This window comes from Eschrichtius robustus, chromosome 3, assembly GCF_028021215.1.
Source record: "Eschrichtius robustus isolate mEscRob2 chromosome 3, mEscRob2.pri, whole genome shotgun sequence".
Lineage (NCBI taxonomy): Eukaryota > Metazoa > Chordata > Mammalia > Artiodactyla > Eschrichtiidae > Eschrichtius > Eschrichtius robustus.
The window spans coordinates 53,713,685-53,734,477 of record NC_090826.1 but is presented as its reverse complement, the minus strand read 5'-3'; the positions used below and the strand labels follow the sequence as shown (position 1 = coordinate 53,734,477).

Genomic DNA, 20,793 nt, shown 5'->3' with positions numbered 1-20,793 from the left:
TAATAATGAATAAGACAAAGTCTTTGCCTTTGGAATTAATAGAGCACTGTTTGTTCACTTCAGTTATATACAGTTTACAATGTACCTATTGATTTTCTTTTAACTCTTTTAGTATGTACAACAACCCTCTATTAAGTATGGAAATTAACTTTCTAGGTCATTTAATTATTACCAAAGCCTAATGAATAATTATCCTCATCTTTAAGATAAAATAAAACTCACAGAGGTGAATAACTTGCCTAAGATTATAAACTGATAGAACCAAGATCTTTTGACTGCCAATTTAGTGTTCTTTATATTACACAGTAGCTCTTTCAGAGGCTTACTGTTGGAAAGAGTGGGGCTGTTACCGATATGTTTGTTACATTTTTAAACTTGTGGCCTTTGGACAGGTACCACTGTTTAAATGTAAGAAACGAAGTTCTATATGTGGAATCTTAAAAAAAAAACCCACCCCCACCCCCCAAACTCATAGATACGGAGAACAGATAGGTGTTTGCTAGAGGTGGGGGGTAGGGATGGACAAAATGGGTGTAGGGGATAAAAAGGTACAAACTCACCATAATAAAATACTTAAGTACCGGGGATGTAACTTATAGCACCGTGACTCTAGTTAACAAATGTATACTTGAAAGTTGCAAAAGTGAGTACATATTAAAAGTTCGTATCATAAGAGAAAAATATTTGAAGCTATGTGTGGTGATGGTTGTTAACTAGACTTGTTGTGATGATCATTTTGTAGTACGTGCATATATCGCATCATTATGTTATACACTGGAAACTAATATAATGTTATATGTCAATTGTATCTCAATTTAAAAAAAAAGAATTGAGGGCTTCCCTGGTGGCGCAGTGGTTGAGAATCTGCCTGCCAATGCAGGGGACACGGGTTCGAGCCCTGGTCTGGGAAGGTCCCACATGCCACGGAGCAACTAGCCCCGTGAGCCACAATTACTGAGCCTGCGCGTCTGGAGCCTGTGCTCCGCAGCAAGAGAGGCCGCGACAGTGAGAGGCCCGTGCACCGCGATGAAGAGTGGCCCCCGCTCGCCGCAACTAGAGAAAGCCCTCGCACAGAAACAAAGACCCAACACAGCCATAAATAAATAAATAAATAAATTTATTAAAAAAAAAAAAAGAATTGAAGTTCTTGTCTTTGAAAAATTAAACCTTTGCAATTCTTATATATTTGGATACTTAATAAGCTAGGTCATCTAATGATAGACATTCTTAACTAAGGAGGTAAGAGACAATTTCATGGAAAAAAAAGTTAATGATAAAAATGAAAATAGATCACAGTTACTTATTTTGTTGACTGTCTTAATATAGACATATCTTTTTGCTTTCTTTCACAAAATTTCTTAAAGACAGACGTTTCAAAATCAAAGAGGTAAAGAGAGAAAGAAAGAGAACAGAAGGGAGAGAAAGCAGGAGTATCCAGACATGTCCTTTATTGTGTGTCAAATTATATTTGTTTCTCAGTATTTTTAAAATTTCTATTTGAACTCTGAATTTTTACTTTCATTTTTCTTTCCATCCTCCCAGCCAATTTAAAGTCTCATGGTTTTCAAAAAGGAGCATTAGTTTTCTAGTTGAAAGCTTGAAGTCATGACTTGATTCTATTGTTTATATTTCTCCACAATTCTCAATGCCTTCTCCACTTCTGCTGGATTGGTATGAATCAGTTCTGTTGCTGCTGCTGCCCCTTAAGGAGCCCATACCATTCATTTTGCCTTCCATCCTAGAAACCGCTTGGGAGAAAGCCCCTATCTTCCTCCTGTCCTGCCTTCTGTGGACCAAAAGAAATAATTACTTTATGAATCCTTTTTTAAAAAAATTTATTTATTTATCTATCTATCTATCTATCTATTTATTTATTTATTTTTGGCTGTGTTGGGTCTTCGTTGCTGCGCGTGGGCTTTCTCTAGTTGTGGCAAGCAGGGGCTACTCTCTAGTTGCAGCGAGCTGGGACTACGGACTTAGTTGCTCCGCGGCATGTGAGATCTTCCCGGACCAGGGCTCAAACCTGTGTCCCCTGCATTGGTAGGCGGATTCTTAACCACTGCACCACCAGGAAAGCCCCTGAATTCTTCTTAATTTGTTTACTTATTAAACAAAAAGTTATTGAGTTCTCAGGATGTGCCAGACACTTTGTCAGTACCTGACATAAAGGGATGAACAAAATGGACATAATCTGTGTTCTTAAGTAGCTTATATTCTTGTGGTCATAAGTGCTATGGAGAGAAAGAAAGTAAGTTAAGAGGAAAGGAAGTGGTAGAGAGTTGAGGAAGGCCTTTCTGCAGAGGTGATGAATAATTGGCCAGTGAAAATTTGTGGGAAAAACAATCAAGTAAAAGGAACAACCACCATTGCGCACATCCTAAATCAGTAGCATATGTAGTGAAACTACACACCCACACACACACACACACAAACCCACACACACACAATAATGGTAGTGTAAACAAGAGTGGGAGGAAATAAGATCATATCATGCATGGTCTTATAAACCATGGTTAAGATTTTGGGAAAGTCAGTATTAGAAAGTTTGCTTATTTAAAAGCATGTTTGGTTTTTTTATATTACATTTAGCAAATATATTTCTTCTGCAACTGTAATGAAAAATTTTAACAAAAAGCACCATTGTCTGGTTTTTCCACTTGTACTGAGGATAAGGTGGCTGTGTATAAAATTAATAACATTATGTAGGATTTCTTATATGTTTGCAAATATACATGTATGTGGTCTGACTGAAATAACATTAAAAAAAGGTTTTGAAATTTGTTTGACAGAGAGAAGCCCATCTGGAAGTGCCTTTGGGAGTCAAGAAAATCTGAGGTGGAGGAAGGATATGACTCACTGGCGTCAAAACACTGAGAAGCTTGACAAGTAATATAACCTTCTGTTTTATCTTACTGATGGGTTTGTTGAGTTTCAAATACAGAGGAAAATGATTACTATGTTATTTTTTATGTATTAGGCATTCAAATCTTAGAAGACAAAATAGTTATATTTTATTTTTAAATTTTAGATTAAAAATGATTTGAGGGAAGAATTTTTCATATGGTATAGTAAAACAAAAGGTTACATATTGTAACAAAAGGTTACAAATGTTACTCTGTTTTCCCCCAACAATCCCCTTTGGAAAATGCATTTGGCAACTATTTTTTAAATATATTTTGGGTGTCACACTGAACTAAATATTTCAAGGATTACAAAAAATTAGAACACTAGTCTTTGCCCTCTTAAAGCTTGAAATATAAAGAAAGACAAAACACTACAAGTCTTCTGTTTCTAGCATGGAGGCAAACTAGGTACACTAACTGACCACCCCACCGCCAAAAACAATCCTAAAGGACTGCATCTTCAGCCTAAGGGGAGCTGGAAGTAAACCCTTCTCATTGCCCAGGTAACCACAGGTAAAGTTGCTCAGCTTGACACTTGGCATTTCAGGTGTTATGGGGCTAACATTTTTTCCTGATAATTTGTAATTACAAGTTAGCCCTCAAGTTACTTGATTGGCCCCCACAGCTTTGAGCATATGGTGACCAACTCATTTGGGTCTGCCTAGTACTCCTCATTTTAGTAGTGAATGTCCCATGTCCCAGGGAACCTCCCAGTCCTGTCCTAAAGTGAACCTGGATGGTTGGCCCCCCTATCTGAGAACCGTCTTCAGCCCAAGCTTTAGAGGCTTCTCACAGATGAACTTCAAGAAATATTAGCTCTCAGACAGTAAAATCATGAAACACAGGAAGCAAGTCCCTGTGAGAGTCAGCAGAGAGAGAAGCAGCAGGGTCAGTACCACACAGATGAGTTTGGAATTGTCAGAAACTGTCTTAGTCTCTACAGGCTGCTATGACAAGATACCACATGCTGTGTCACTTTTAAACAACAGAAGTTTATTCCTCACAGTTCTGGAGGCTGGGAAGTTCGAGAGCATGGCACCAGCAGATTTGGTGTCTGGTGAAGGCCCTCTTCTGTGTTACAGACTTCTTGCTCTGTCCCCTTATGGTTTAAGGTCAAGCAAACTCCCTGGGGCATCTTTTATAGAGGCACTAATCCCATTCTCGAGGGCTCTGCCCTGATTATCCAATCACCTTCCAAAAACTGCACCTCCTAACACCATTACCTTGGGCATTAGGTTTTCAACATATGAATTTGGCAGGGAATGCAGATACTGAATCTAACTGTGTTAAAAATTCTTAAAGTTTGAGTTTCTGCATTTCTGTCCTCTTTGTCCATGTTCGTTTCTTTTATTATTTTTCCACATGTTGTGTTTTTTAGAAATCAAAAAGCACCAAGATACTATGCTATTAGTATGTTGCTTTATTTCCGCATTTGTATAATGTGTTCTCTTTGCTTATCTTACTATGTTTTAAGGGAGCCCTTTTTTTTTTTTTGGTGTTTTCCTAATTCTTTTTGTTTAACCATCTTGTTTTGTCATGTTTCTTCACAAAATCTTGCTGGAATTTTAAGTTTGAACATTATATATTTTGTTGTCCAATTTAATTCTAACTATGTTGTATTTTCTCCTTAAATTTAATTTGTAAAATGTAAATTCATGAACTGTTCTCTTTAGTGACAGTAATAAAGATTCAGACTTTAACATCTAAGAACTTTGAAAAGTTAGCATTTAATATATCCTTTTATTTTTGCTTTGATTTATGTGTTTTTTGTCTACTTGGATGTGATATATAGTTTCTGTATATGTATTGCAATTAAAACAAATGTCGACTTTACTCATAAATCATATATAGTTATTAAGTTTTTTATTTTCATTAAATAATACTTTTGTAAATATTAGTATTCAAGTAAACCACTTCATTACATCAAGTTGTTTTATTTCTAATGAGTGATTCCATCCAGAGTCTCACTGAAGAGTCAAATCATTTTCTGTATTAAAATTTTTGTATCAAAAATTTGGGGAAATTAGACAAAACTTTATTTTTAAAAAAGATCTTTTATCTTAAATAAATATGTTGAAAATCCTTGAAATAGTAATATGAATACTAAACATTTTGAATGTTGCTTTACATGAAAGCAGCCCTAAATACAAGCCCACATAGCACCACCTAGTGTCTACGTACCATTCAGAATAAAACAGTTTTTCCTGTGTTTGCTGCATCTCTGAAAACTAAATATTTATGCCTTTAGTGGCACTGTAGCACTGTAATGGGGTGAGAAAGTCTGTATTGGCATGGTTGAAAAAATGTAGGTTAAAACAAAACATTTTAAAATATGCAAAATACTGTCTTTTTCCTTATTCTCTTGTAACTTTGCATTCAGGCAAATATTGAAAAATGGTTCCCCTGAAAAAGCAAAATGGTTCCAAGGTTTTTTATTTCTGTGCATCTTTAAGTCTTTTTTGAATTGCAGATCTATTGGCTTTTCTAAAGATAAATATAATTTCTTATAATATTTTGTATTAGGTCAAGAGCAGAGATTGAACATGAAGCACTGATTGATGGAAATCTGGCTACTGAAGCAAATCTAATCATTTTGGATACATTAGAGATTGTTGTCCAGGTAAGAACACAAATTAGAGGAATTTAAAGTAGTATAGATTTGATAAGTTAGGGTTGGGGGAAAAAGTATTTATTGAACCATATGGTTACATTTAAATATCAGTAGATCCTAGAAGTTATGTCCTTGCTCCTCTTCTTTTCTCATTTAAAACCTATTCATTCTTCTCCACTTCTTTTTTTTAATCCAAATCCGTCTCAGCTTCTTTTCCTTGAGGTCTTCCTAGATCTTACATTGTCTTTTTCCTATTAAAATTTTTATTTGTTACTTATACATATTCTATCTCTCTAACCAAATTGCAGTTAACATCTCTATTTTATTTATCTATTTTTAAATTGCAGACAGTTTCTGTAACAGAATCCAAAGAGAGCATCCTTGGCGGGGTGCTGAAAGTGCTACTACATAGCATGGCCTGTAATCAAAGTGCAGTTTATCTACAACACTGTTTTGCTACCCAGAGAGCCCTGGTTTCAAAGGTGGGTTATTTTTGTACCTGCTGTCTTGTCAGACTTTGCTTTCTTTATTAACATTGTCTAAGATCATTTGACACATACATTGATCATATTTTAAATATACTTATAGTTAAAATTTTAGTAATAACCTAAGACTCACGATTCTTCTTTGCCTTTTCTCTACTGCTTACCTTTTGGAATTTCTAAGAGTAGTTCTGATGTGGAGAAGGGCCTGAAATTACTAGCTTATTTTATTTTATTTATTTTTTAAAATAAATTTATTTATTTTATTTATTTATTTTTGGCTGCATTGGGTCTTCATTGCTGCATGCGGGTTTTCTCTAGTTATGGCGAGGCGGGGACTACTCTTCGTTGCGGTGTGCGGGCTTCTCATTGCGGTGGCTTCTTTTGTTGCGGAGCACGGGCTCTAGGCGCACGGGCTTCAGTAGTTGTGGCGCGCAGCCTCAGTAGTTGTGGCGTGTGGACTCAGTAGTTGTGGCACATGGGCTTAGTTGCTCCACAGCATGTGGGATCTTCCTGGACCAGGGCTCGAACCTGTATCCCCTGCATTGGCAGGCAGATTCTCAACCACTGCACCACCAGAGAAGCCCGATAGCTTATTGTAAATATGGGGCTTTTTGTGTTTTCTCTTCATCTTATTTTGGCTGTCCCTTACTGACTTGATTTATCAAGAATTCAATGTATAGGTTGTTCAGTCTGTTGAAATTAGCTTATCCTATGATAAATGGAAAGGAAGGTGCTTAAGCTGTTTGTTCAACTACTTCAAATATTTATTTCCTATGTTTGTTTTCCTCTGGAAATGTGTCTTCTTAATTCTTGAAGGTAGCTATTTCATCTTAGTCATCTTATAAGATGGAATGCAGAGCTGTTGATGAAACTTAGCCAGTGAAAATAACTTATATACTATTTTGTGATAATAAAAACATTTCACAGAATTATTATGTGTTAGTTACTATAGTAGTAAGTGTTTTATGCACATTATCTAATCTAAGGTAGTCATACAGTCCCACATAGATAACATTATTAGGCCCATTTTAAGGATGAGAAAACATGTCCAAGGCCATATTACTAGTGTAATCCATACTCGAACCCAGTCTGTCTGGCTCTGTGGGCCATGTTATTAACCATTAGTAAATATTGTCCCTTAACATTCTTTTAATTCCTGGGCTACACCAACAAATCTCCACATCAGGCTATATTGACATATCTCTGGAACTTTTACTGCATAAATTCAGTGTCGGTGTTGTTTCTTTACAGTTCCCTGAACTCTTGTTTGAAGAGGAGACAGAGCAGTGTGCTGATTTATGCCTCCGGCTTCTCCGGCACTGTAGCAGTAGCATCGGTACAATACGGTCACATGCTAGTGCCTCCCTTTACCTACTTATGAGACAGAACTTTGAGATTGGGAATGTAAGTGTTTCATCTCAGGATTGTATCTTTGATTCATTAGGAAATATAACTGCTGTAGGTAACTATTAAATGGGTTCGGGGGGGAGCATGGAATTTTTTTGGTATGTTTTGAGTCTAATATTTGTCTTTCTATTTCTCATTCTGTGGACATCTTATAAAAGTCCAAATCTTCAGTTTTACTTCCTATACTAAAAACAGTGTGTAGTAGTACAGATTTAGAATATATATGTTGAGCTATTGTAAATTTTAATTATTATCATTAAGTGAAATGAAAGTCATAAGGAAAATTAAAAGTTAAATATCTTGGCTTGATATTTTATGATTATATGCCAGTCTTTGAAGAATTCCGTGTTTTCATTTATGTTTTTTCATTTGATAATAGATTTGTGTTGTATTTTTCCAAACTTTATGAGTCAAATGTTTAGTTCATTTATTCTTACTCATGTAAGTATTTAAGGTCTAGAATATTCCATTGTGCACTGTTTTTGGTGTCTCATTGGTTCTGATATGTAGTATTCTCAGTATTCTTGGTTTGTAGATATTTGTAATTTCAGTTTATATTTTCTTTTTAACCCAAAGTTTTAAAGTTTTGATAATAATTTTTAGTTGTTTTTTTTTTTTCTGGCTGTGCTGCAGCTTGCAGGATCTTAGTTCCCCAACGAGGGATTGAACCCGGGCCCTCAGCAGTGAAAGTGAGGAGTCCTAACCACTGGACCGCCAGGGAATTCCTGATAATTTTTAGTTTTATTGCAAAGTGATCATACAATTAACATACTATGTCTCCTTTTTGGTACTATGGATGTGTGTGTTTGTGTGTCCAATCATATAATGTTTTTATGAATGTTATGCAAGCATTTAAAAAGAAGGGGTACTCTTTATTTTCAGAGTATTGAGTTAAACAGATATACCTTTTAATTACATTATTCTGTTTTTCTTTATTTTTGGTCCATTTGGTGGACTGAAGGAGATGATTTAAAGCCTATACACTGTCTATTTCTCCTTTAGGTCTTATTTGGTAAATTGATATTCATAACTATTTGGTATATTTGTAACTACTATTCATAGCTATTATATCTTACTATGAATTATTCCCTTTAGAATTGAAAAAGACCCTGAATTAGTTTCATTTAAAATTTTTATATTTTTGGCCTGAATTCTGCCTTGTATGGTATTAAGATTCCTCTGCTTTCTTTCTAATTTGAACGTGTCTTCGGTTACCTTTGCCTATCCTTTCGTTTTCACTTTTTGGAATCACTTTATTTTAAACATGCCTCTCATATACAACATAGAGTTGGGTTTTGCCTTGTAATCCAGTCTCTAAGTTGAATTAAACCTTTTCATACTTGTTATTCTATCATATATGTCCTAGAGTTGTGTTGTATTATTTTGTTATGCTTCCCCACCTCTCTCCTTAAAAAAATTTGTTGGTTGTTTTCATCTTGCACTTATGGTCAGTTCACCTTATTTTTTTGGTGTAGTCTTTATTATATTTAAGAAAGTTTGTATTGTTCTAATGATTACCTTTATAATTATATAATACCTTCAGCCCTCTATTTCTTTAATCATGCATTCTCAGTGGAGGCAGTATTACCACCAAGCTAGTGAATATTGGTTCTTGGGGGGTGAAAGAAAATCTTAGCTATCACAGTGGCTTTCCTTGAGTTCTTTTATTTCTGGCATTTTTTTTTTTTTTTCCTTTCTAAAGTGAATGGCTTCATAAATTTTTTATAATTTAAGGCAAAATATTTTGTTAGAATTTTCATCTGTTTCATGACCATATTTTCCTATTAAGTGTTTCTTACCTGGTGTTTCACTGATCTTCTTTACCTTTTTGTTACTCTACATAGAATGAGATAGTTTATATTGGCCCAGGTATTTATAGGACATTCCTTCAGTAATGTGTCTGTCATGGGATTTTGCTGTTGTATACACATCTTACGTAACTTCCTAAAGTTTCTGGTCAATCTATTTCTAGCCAGTCCTTCCAGATTTTTAGGTCATTTTGTTTCCAAGACAGATAGTTTTTAATCACTTCAAAGTGAGTTTCTTATTTAAAAGAAGTATTTTTCTCATTATTTCTTAAATCTGCACCCTAGGATTCCTCACTATTTACTATCCCCTCCTTGCCTTCCATTGAAACTGCTTCCTATTTAGCTTGTCTTGGCAACCCTTATGCATTTTTCTAATATATGGATTGTGTATCAGTCTCCTCATTTTGCTGAAATAGAGTTTATGGATTTTTTTCTGTTCATCTTTTATTTTTATATGAAATCCAGGAGAAGTAGGAACTTGCTGTCTCACACTATCCTATTTTTACTGGAAGCCAAGTCCTCTTTCCTAATTCAGAACAGAAGAATCTAGTTACTTTATGGTTCTTGTTTAGTTTTTTAAATAAAGTCCCTAAAATTTGACTACACTTGGAGTTTTCTTGATTCAGTCTTCTGTTATTTTAGGAAAGCTTTATATAATAGGATGAAAATAGGTGATTTATCATCTTAGTGTGAGGTAGTGCCTCTAAAAAGGAATAGGTAGTTTATAACTGGCAGTGATTTTATATAGTTGATAGAATCAAGAAATACTAGTAGAAAAGGAAGAATGTAAGCTCTTATAGGCATCACTCCAAAGATTCTACCTTTAAGTTTCTTTATACAGGATGTGAGTTAAGTTACTTTTTCATAGCAGTGGACCTAATGAAAGGGGCTAGAATGCAAAGACTGCGTCTAACACTGAAGAATTTTGTGATGTTGGTCAAGTTCTTTAACCCATCTGTAAAAATGGTATTATTATTAATAACATATACCTCATAATAGATCAATGTAAAGTCTAGGCACAACTTCTAATTCAAGTCTAACACACAATTTTTATTTTTTACCCTGTTTTGTAGGCTATTATTAAAGCAAGATTCTAAGCTTTATGTCCTTTTAAAAATAAGATTTCAATATAAACATTTCATTAGTTTTTCAAAAATATTTTGCATAGAATGGTATTTTTTTTTACTAACCTTTTCCTTTTAGGAAGTAAAAAAAAAAATACTTTTTCACTTTAAGCTTTCCTGTATTAAATGTTTACCTGGTAATTTCTCTGTTACAGAACTTTGCCAGGGTTAAAATGCAGGTAACCATGTCACTGTCTTCCTTGGTGGGCACATCTCAGAATTTTAATGAAGAATTCTTAAGACGTTCTCTAAAGACTATACTGACATATGCTGAAGAAGACTTGGAATTGAGGGAGACAACATTTCCTGATCAGGTCAGAAATGCTACTTTTTAGAGCATTAATTGAAACGGGAGTTGTAAATAGGCATTTTCCAAATTGTTAGATCAAACTTTGGTTTTAACTGGAGGAACCTATATTTTTCTTTCATCCATGTGTGTCATAGATAGGGCTGAATCTCTTTGTTTTAATAAGCCACCCTCCCTTCTCAGAATGGTTAATATCTTTGGTGTTTAATTCTGTGAATTTGTACCAAAATAATATTAGACTTAGGCAGTATGGACAAACAAAAAGCTTTTTGATGAAACTATTCCCACTGATTAATGTAATTTGCCTCAAAAACTAAAGTTTCTGCAAACTACCTTTTGGGAAAATCTGAAACATAGGAGAAAATTTCCTTTTGTGTTCTTTTCCTGTATTCCCTATATCCCTATATGTATTTTATTTCTACTTACAGTTCTGCTTGTTTCTGGGTGAGAGAACTGAAAAAACAAGTCTGCTGAGCAATTTGTATAAAGTTTACTACCCTTCACGCATCTTACCACAGCATACCCAGACTCTTTAGAACTATATCAAAATCATATTATTTGTTTTGAAATCTTTAGATGCTTATCTGAAATATCTTCCAAATGAATTTTATGATTGTGAATGAATAAACAGTTGAAGGATGCTTTTCATACAATTCTCTGCTACAGGTCCAAGATTTGGTTTTCAATCTCCATATGATCCTTTCTGATACTGTTAAAATGAAGGAACACCAGGAGGATCCTGAAATGTTGATTGATCTAATGTACAGGTAACATTTGTTTGATTCACTTATACTTTGTATAATGGGGCTTAAATTAGTACGATACACAGAAAACATGAGATTAAAAAAATACAAAAATTATTTGTCGTTTTCTAACAGTAATTGAAAAGTCAAAATGTGCTTTATCAGATCCCCTCACTTCTTCTTTTAAGAACTATGAATAATTGTTTGGTATATTTATTGATTATCAAAAACAAGAGGATTATTTAAAATAATGACACATTTAACACCTTGGCATCCTGGGCCTTAGATTTCCTAGGAAGGCCCAAGATCCATACTTTAAATGTAAAAATCAGTTCTTTAGGAAGAAAATACAGTGTATTAACATTTTACTACAATATTAATTTTGCTGATTTTAAATTGGTTTTGCCTATAGGATAATATTTATAGGGTATTTTGAGAATTTTGTAATTCCTGTTGTATCTTAAAAGATGTAAGTAAAACTTGACTTCTTCTTTGCCATATGACCTTCTCTTTTTACAGTTTTGGAGTTCCTTAAAGGCACAAATAAAACAAAAACAAATATTTTCTTTAAAATAAAGATGATACAGTGAAACAATCTTTTATAAATTTTTTTCCTTGAATACAAAACTTGTTTATATTCCCATAATAAACATGTAAATTCCCACAGTTTTTCCCTTACTGACTGTTTCCTTAGTGGCCAGATTTTCATATAAAATGTCCTTTTTTTAGCCCCCCACTGCAAAAAACTGATATTACCCATTCCCTTGGCCTACAGTTATTTCTCTAAGCATACTCAAAGACATTTTCATACCACCCAAAAACTTGTCTTAATAGGTTGTGTTCAATAACAGAAACCTAAACACTGAACAAGCAATTTGAACTCCCTTCCAACTTGGGAAGCAAATGCTAATTGAGAAGAATTTCTGTTCTAACTAGAATTGCCAAGGGGTACCAGACCTCTCCAGACCTGCGGCTGACCTGGTTGCAGAACATGGCTGGCAAACACTCGGAACGCAGCAATCATGCTGAAGCTGCCCAGTGCCTCGTTCACTCAGCAGCACTTGTTGCTGAATATCTGAGCATGCTGGAGGACCGGAAGTATCTTCCTGTGGGATGTGTAACATTTCAGGTAGGAATCTGCCAGGTTTACATTAAATCAAGGTATGTCCTTTTTTGGATTTAAGTTTTCTCACTGGTGTTTAGATTCATTCAGCTTGTAAGGAAAGCATAAAGACTGAAGGTGATACTTCAGTAGATGAATTAACATTTCACTATCACTTTCATTAATACATTTTTAAAGTGTATTTCTCGTTAATTCTCTTCCACATTTTCTTACCTCTGCATTATCAGTGCTGTGTATACTTATTCTCTCTGCCTATACTGCTGTGGACTTTGTAGCATCTATGAAATACATTCAAAATATTGAGAATCAGAATTCAGTGGAAACTCTTAATTGGCTTTTAATTAAAATACCAGGTAAACGAACATTCTCCATTCCCTGTATAAATATGCTAATATATGACTCAGAGATGATAGTTTATGCTCTAGTACAGTTAAATCCCCCTTACCCACTAGTTGAATTCTTTGCTTACCAAGAGTTAGTTATGCTTTGCTTTTCTTAAAACCTGTTAAGGCCAGGTTTGGGAAGTTACAAAATTTAATTAAATATTATGTTCTCTGATAAATCTAAATGCAAAAAGAAAGTGAGTTATTGTTTCTCTGAAAACTAAGTTGAATGTTTTGCAAAGAGATCAGACAAAGAAAGAATGGGGGAAAAGCTCCGAGAAGTCTAGGATAATTTGATAATCTTTTAAGTTCAAGTTTTTACTCTAAAGAAACCAAAACTGGAAATCTTAAATAAAGGTTGCATTGTGGGTATTTAGTCAAGAGAGATTACATGGAACTCTGATCTCGAGACCCATACACAAAGAAAAGGCCTTAGATCTACTTCAGGAAATTGACAAATGAGTGTATATCTACTGTGAATATTTAGGTTCAAATCAAATAAGGTATGTAGGTATCATTTCTTTTTTAGAAATAATGGCTGATCCCAATCTCATTGGGTAAGAGGGCTTTTAATATACCTGAGTTTTCTCATTAACTTGATGTATGTTAGGCAAGCCAAGGGACCATTTTTGTACCTTATTTTCCCCGAAACAGAGTTTTAGCAAGATCAATTAAATTAAAAATAAAGATTGTTTAAGTCTCCGTAGGTGTTCTATGTGATATTATGATTTTCCTTAGCCCATGATTTTTCTTAATTTCCTTTCTTGCAACTTTTTATTAATGGAAAAGTTATCTAGCAGTGGTGTTACACTTTATTGTCATCTTCACAATACAAAAAGTTTTTGGAGATTTGTCTTTTATCTTTGCATGGACTACCCTTTTTTTTTAAACTTAAGCTGGTAGCTATATTTCATCGTCAATTACTTCTTCATATACATCTTTATGTTAAGAAATTAATTCCATTTCACAAGCCTTAAACATTTTTTTCCTCCTAGAATATTTCATCTAATGTTTTAGAAGAATCTGCAGTCTCAGATGATGTGGTATCTCCAGATGAAGAAGGTATCTGCTCTGGAAAGTACTTTACTGAGTCAGGACTTGTGGGATTACTGGAACAAGCAGCTGCTTCTTTCTCGATGGTAGATGACTCTTATTCATTTCTTCCCACAATTACATACTTCTTGATTATTAGTGACATGTATATTTATGCTTTCTGCCTATGACCCTGCTTTTCCTTTATGGTAGTTTTCTCTAAGTACCTTAAGAACCATCTAGTAACATATTTTCTTTCTAGATTCATCATTGCTTATTCCTTTTTATTTTAATAGTCTGTCACTTCCTCCAGTGTTTTTCATCTGCTTGTTTGTGAACCAACACTTAGTCTGTAAGAGATTTTTTTTTTTTTTTTTTTTTTTTGCTTTACAAAACTTTACCACCAAACATTTTCTAAAACTTCAAAATTTAAAAAAGCCCAGCAAAACGGAAAGCCTGTGGTGCTCAGGAAAATTATGGCCACTCATCCCGTTGGTTGCATAGTGAGTTCTATTAGGTAGATATTGAAGTGTTATCAGGAGCTTTATGAACTACATCCTAGATCCCTTGTCTGATCTACCCTACCGTGCTATAACTCTAATCCTTGTCCCTCCCCATCTGTATGTGAAGAATTAAAGCAGTCATGTGGATCTGAGATGGGATGTTTGTTGGAGAAGGAAAAAATAGCCAGCCAAATCCCTGCTTACTTTCTTGAACCATGGTGATAGGGTCACCTACTTTCTGTGAGTTTTCTGCTGAGTGTTTAGTATCCCAGCACCAAGGTTTGGGAGACAGTGAGGTTCATGTTAAGGTAAAAGGGAAGCTTGATGTAATATACAGTGCTTCCCACCTTCCCCATTGTACTATTATTAGGAATTGGTTATTGCTTCTCCTGGCCTTAACCCTCCCCAGAAATATATTGGTTATGGGTATAGATTTAGAAGGCATCAGTATTCAGAATTCAGATCCTGGCTCTGCTACCTTAGTAGTTAAATCACTTCAGGCACAAGTTACTCAACCTACCAGTGCCTCACTTTTCTTAACCACTAAATGCATCTAATAATAGTACCTACTTCAAGGAATGTTGTCAGGGTTAAATGAGTTAACCTATGTAAAGTGCTTATCACAGTGCCTGGCTCCAGGTAAGTTTTAATGTGTTTGCTATTATCATCCTCTCATCATTATTGGCACTTAGAAGCAATTCTTTTAATAATGATTCTGAGACTCAAAGAACGTTAGGCGTTGGTCCACTTTAAAATTTCTTATTTTTGAAGACCTTGATTGTCCCGATTCCTACCCCGGATCTCTGTCCCTTGAGTTTCAATTTAAGTGATCTGAACTAGCAGGGAAAAAAAGTTTTTTGGTATTAATGGAATATTTTAACAAATATACATTCTCTGTGTATATGTGTTTAATTTTAATAATTCACAGCAGTGAATTTAGATTGGGGTACAGTGGCCTATATTACAGAAGCCTATATTTTGCAAGAACATATAATTGTGAATTTCATTCTTTTTCAATTAATCTATTTAATATTAAGTAAAATAATTACTGGGCATTTTAGTTACACTAAATATATTTTACTATTACAGCTACATGATTGCTTAAATATACTCCTGAGAACTGACTAGAAAATATGAGAACCATATGTTTTCCTTGGGAAAATAATGTTTGCTGATGTGTGAGGCAGTGGGAACTCAGTGGCTCTTGGAAAATATCTCTCCTTTCCTTCACTACAGCCATCAATCCATTACTAAAGACAAGAGAGTGGGTAGCAGTGTAAACACATTTTGTCCCTTACTCTGATTATAATCAGAGCAACCCTTGGCCACCTACTGACCAACTAGCCCCTACTTGAATAAAATCTTGAATAAAACCTTATGTTTTGTTAAAAATCAGTGATTTTTCCATAGGAGAGTTTCAATAAGATTTCCTGTGCCAATTTAATATTTTGGAAAAGTTAATAATTTTAGTGTCCTAGGAGGCCACTAAAGGTTATCTGATATTTGCGTATCTGTGACCAATGTAATAATTGGGTTTCTTTTATTCCTCTGCTCAGAATTAGTTTCTGCAAAAGTTTATGTGCGTATATGAGGACACACACATACACACATTTATTTTAGTTAAGTAATTACTGGGTAGATAAAAGCAAAATGTCCAATTCAAATTATATAGAAATATAAATATGCATATATTATGTGTGTGTATTTTAAATGCACAGACACAAACACACATGCATACACATCCATTCATCCATCTAGAAGAGATAATATTACATTGTGCAAAATTATTTTATTAGGCCTTAATCAAATTAAAAATTAGTAGTGTTTGTTTTTATGTCCTATTGGAAAACAGTAGTATTGTCTTAGTAGAAATATTGTGAGTTCATAAATTGTAATTCACTTTCTTATTGATGTAAAAGAAAGCAATATCTTATTATTCTTATAGGCTGGCATGTATGAAGCAGTTAACGAGGTTTACAAAGTACTTATTCCTATTCATGAAGCTAATCGGGATGCAAAGAAACTATCCACGATTCATGGTAAACTTCAAGAAGCATTCAGCAAAATTGTTCATCAGGTAATGATTGTACTTTCTAGCTTCAGTATAAACGGAGAAAACTGTCTACAAGCATTATTGTTGCTTTGTACTAATGTCAAACTAGATCTCATGAAATGACCATTTTAATCAGGTTACAAATGAACAGTGTCAAAATGATGGTTCATGGCCAAAAGCAAGACTCATTAACAAAACTGAATTTACCTAAAGTAGATTATGATCATCATAACCTTTCCACATAGCTTCTCTTTTTTTCCTTCACTTTTTTTGAATTATTACTAATTGCTAAATTTTTTTAAATTGTGAGTTATTTTCTGTTTCACAGTGTGGGTTATAGTTATGAATCTGATTTTTAAATTGATTTCTATTCATTTGCTGCCAAAAAAGTTTTTATGTTTAACTTTTTATTAAATGATGTGAAAGTTTAATAAACTCCTAATATTTTTAATGATTTCAACTGAACTTTTAACTGTTTTTCCCGTATATTTTTATTCAATCATCCTTTGACATATTTCTAATATGAAAATAATGTTTAGTGAAAATAATGAATAAATGGTTGTCATGTTTATTCAGTTATAATAGTATGATTTCAGTACTTGTTTATAGTTCATGGAATCCACATATTATCACTAAAATTAAAATTAAAATAAACTTGGTTTAGAAATGAGGTAGACTACTAGCAGTTGATTTCCCTGAAGCTAAGTCACTGGCTCCATTGAAATACTCCGAAGTATCCTGTTGAGGCTCCTCTTTCTCCACTTTTCTCTTCCCTTCCCTGTGCTACCCGTGCTGTTGTCTGCTACTGCCATCATCAAAGAAGGAAATGGAGTACTGGTTTTCCACTTTTTCCTTCAGTATTAGTCCTACTTTATTGTCTATCAACTTGACCTCCTCTTTCTTGCCATGGACTAAGCTGTTCTGGATGAATTGATGTAATCTGAAAAATTTTAAGTCTTAAATAGGGGCACTATACTATTAAGCCAGAATTTTATTATCGTTTACTAAAATGTTGAAGTTGCAAAAGATCATTAGGATTCTTGATCACAACAGTTGTGTCTTTTTATAATCAGTTGTACATATACTGTTAAGGAAATCTCATCCCAGCTTCCAGAGCTATAAATTGCAAATTACACATCAGGTCTAGAACATCTAGAGCTAGTAGCTTCCAAGAAACTTTCATCCATTTGTATCAAAGACATTTGAATGAAATTTCAATGTCTATTCCAATTTACCTGCGGTACTTCAGTGAAGTGCAGCTCACATTAGTTAGTGATCTAATTTAGACACAAATGAAACAAGTAGTTGGCTTTCTTTCCCCCAAATTTGTACTTTTCACTTATTAAAGTTTTAAAAGGTGAAATTTTAGCTTCTAGGTTTTGAACAAGCAATTTATAAAATTATCACAGGTCTTAAGTGAAGGAATATGGTGTTTAAAGTACCCTGGTGTTTTCTATACGAAGAAGAATTTATGGTATATGGTGCCTTACACTACTGAACTTCTTTTGGCTTTTTTTTGTTCTTTTTAAATAGTTTTTTTTTTTTATGACTTGCCCTTTTTTTACTTTTTATTATACAGAGTACTGGCTGGGAGGTAGGTAATGTTTTAGTTAGTTAAAGACACTAATAGATTGATTTGATCAGATTTCTTATGCCAATGCTTTGCCCACATGTGCTAGCTGTGGGCATTCTGTTGCTGTCTGCTGTCAACTGAATTCATTAACCAAAGAAATTTTGTTAAAATACTGTAAGTTATGTTAAGATATTTATTATTAAGAGGTTGTAGGCAGTGCATGGAAATCCATATGTTACACTAATGAGATTCTTTGGTAAATGAGCCACTTTGTCATCACTTAGTTTGTTTTTATCCTTTGAAGCATTTTCTTTCATCAACATTTACACACAAATTTCTTTTTTTAACCATATTGTTTCACCTCATTTTACAGAGGTCGATTTATATGTTATTGCTCAGAGGTGTAAATAAAAAATATTTCATCTGATCTAAGATGCCATCAATTGTAAGACATCCCATTATTCTCCATGCCTTTAAGAAAGAAAGAAAAAAAAATACCCTGTGTATTAAACTACAACATCCTATCTGTCGAAAGATGAATGCCAACTACAGAGATACTAAAATATGGGCCAGAAATGTGCATCTTAGAATTGATGAAAGAATGTGTTAATTTGATCCTGAGTCACTTCACCTTGAGTATAAGCACTACTGAGGAAAGAAATTCACTTTTGTCATTTGAATTTTGTTGGAGGGAGGGATAAAGAGATTGAGACAACTGGAAATTTAATTTGACCTCATATTCTGACAATGTTTGATAATTAATGTTCGATGAAGACTATGTGTGCTTCCGTTTATGGAGTCGTTAGGCTCATGAAGTTATATATAAGTCACATCTTACCTGAAAAGTGCCAGGAAGAATTGATTGCCTTTGTTTTAAATCCTTCGGTAAAGGAAAGAATTCTATAAAATATAAAATTCGACAAAATAATTTATTTTGATGAGGTATAAAACAAGGTATTAATAAACCAGGCTTATTTAAAGCTAAGTGTATTTGTAAAGTTTTCTGCTTTGCCTCTCACTTTGTAGTCAGGTTTATGTTGATTAAACAGCTTAGGCTTTCTCTGTTTGGTTTAGCATTTCAATCCTTGTTTTGAGATCCAACTAGAAACCTTCAGAATAAATGTTACTATTGCATTCTCTTCCATTTCTGAATTAGTTGCCACCTTTTGTTTTTCTTCAGATGAAGCCAGTACTGTTACATCTATCTTAGTTCTCCAGATTAAATGTGTGTGACCTTATTAATACCTAGTATAGAACCTCTCATTTCTGTGGCTCAATTAAGACTTATATAAAGAGACTTTACATGGTTATCTATGAGTGATAAAGTTCCTTATGGATTTCCTATCATGAAATGGAATTAGGTGAAAAGTAGATAAAAGAAGATACATTGAAACCTCTGAGCAGTTTATTACTAGTCTGCTTGATGCTAAATCGACCCCTGAAAGGTATAATTTTCACTGGTTATGATATTAATATTCTGTCATCATGTTTATTGCATGGTAAAAGTCGCACAGACTTTATTTTCTTGTTTATATTCTTGTCACTACCTTTCACTGGACCTTTAGCTTTGTAGCTTCTAAAATTGTTGCACGTTTGTTTTTTGCTTTTCCCTTGTAAAACTTAAATGGATGCTTGCATTTTAAAAATATGTTTGCTACCATTTGCTGCTTATTTGTTTTGAAATTTCCCTAATTAAAATGCTTCTGTTTTCTCTTCTCTCTTGCCCCTGGTTGCTGACCCTACTCCCTACTTTTACTATTGTCTATTGTGGTAAGTTCCTATCTTGTGAATATTTTTCTTTTTGACTCTGGGAAAACTTAAGTAATTTCATTTTTTCTAAAAGCTATGTTTCCTAGCTAATTTCCTAGTATTCTCAAAGAACTCTCACTGGATTGAGATCCAATAAGGATAACTGATACACTATAGAAAGGCTCTTTGAATTGATACTCCCTCCCTGACTTAGAGGAACGCTATCTGGGCTTATATATTAGCATTGTATTTCATTTTTTACCGTGCTCCTTGATTTGGTACAAATTATTTGAGTTGGCAAAGCTTTTTAGGGCTGTGTGTGTGGGTTTGTGTGTGTGTGTAAAAGATAACTCTAAAACTTGATAATTTAGCAATTTGGTAAAGTATTTACCATCCAAAATAACAAATCATGAACCCTTCTTAAATCATGGTGACTGTTATCTGCTCTGCCAATTCCAGTATCTTAATGACTGTTTAGTATTTACCTTTATTTTCTCTTTTCCCAAGCCCATTTATTTTTCTTAAAATAATAGGAAATAAAGTGTGTTTAATAATTTCTCTCTTATGATGGCATTTTTAAATTATTTTTAGAAAAAAGAGAAATATTGAATTTCTGTATGGAAACTTACAGCCATTTCATATTTTGTGTCTATATATTTTATTTTAAAAGATACATTTATCCGTTTATCAAATAGTAAACAGTTTGTATTCAGAAGTAGATTAATGCAAGTTTATATTCTTCAGAACAATCATTCCCCAACCATTGATAACATAATACTGTCTCCGTTTTTTTTCCTTAAAAGATTATAACAGATTTCACCACCCTAGTAGGCATATATTATAGTCTCCAGAAAGGCTTGAGAAGGTGGGCTTAGCTTTTTTAAGCTGAATTCTCTCTACTAAGTCACTGAAGAAAAGTGGGGTACCCTAATTTATGAGATTGAAGCATGCAAAATAACTGTATCATAACTCTTGTTGTATTGGATGGA

The 20,793-nt window shown here is 33.8% G+C and overlaps 1 protein-coding gene across 2 annotated transcripts in view; it reads left to right on the top strand.

The window, feature by feature from the left end:
- DOCK7 (dedicator of cytokinesis 7) overlaps nucleotides 1-20,793 on the top strand; it is a 187,591-nt gene that overhangs the window by 149,938 nt on the left and 16,860 nt on the right. For both annotated transcript variants that reach the window (XM_068540018.1, XM_068540017.1), the window contains 9 exons: nucleotides 2,790-2,886; nucleotides 5,427-5,523; nucleotides 5,862-5,996; nucleotides 7,251-7,403; nucleotides 10,494-10,652; nucleotides 11,312-11,412; nucleotides 12,325-12,517; nucleotides 13,890-14,033; nucleotides 16,375-16,506. In XM_068540018.1, the coding sequence (XP_068396119.1) occupies nucleotides 2,790-2,886; nucleotides 5,427-5,523; nucleotides 5,862-5,996; nucleotides 7,251-7,403; nucleotides 10,494-10,652; nucleotides 11,312-11,412; nucleotides 12,325-12,517; nucleotides 13,890-14,033; nucleotides 16,375-16,506 (1,211 nt within the window). The remainder of the gene's footprint in view (nucleotides 1-2,789; nucleotides 2,887-5,426; nucleotides 5,524-5,861; nucleotides 5,997-7,250; nucleotides 7,404-10,493; nucleotides 10,653-11,311; nucleotides 11,413-12,324; nucleotides 12,518-13,889; nucleotides 14,034-16,374; nucleotides 16,507-20,793) is intronic.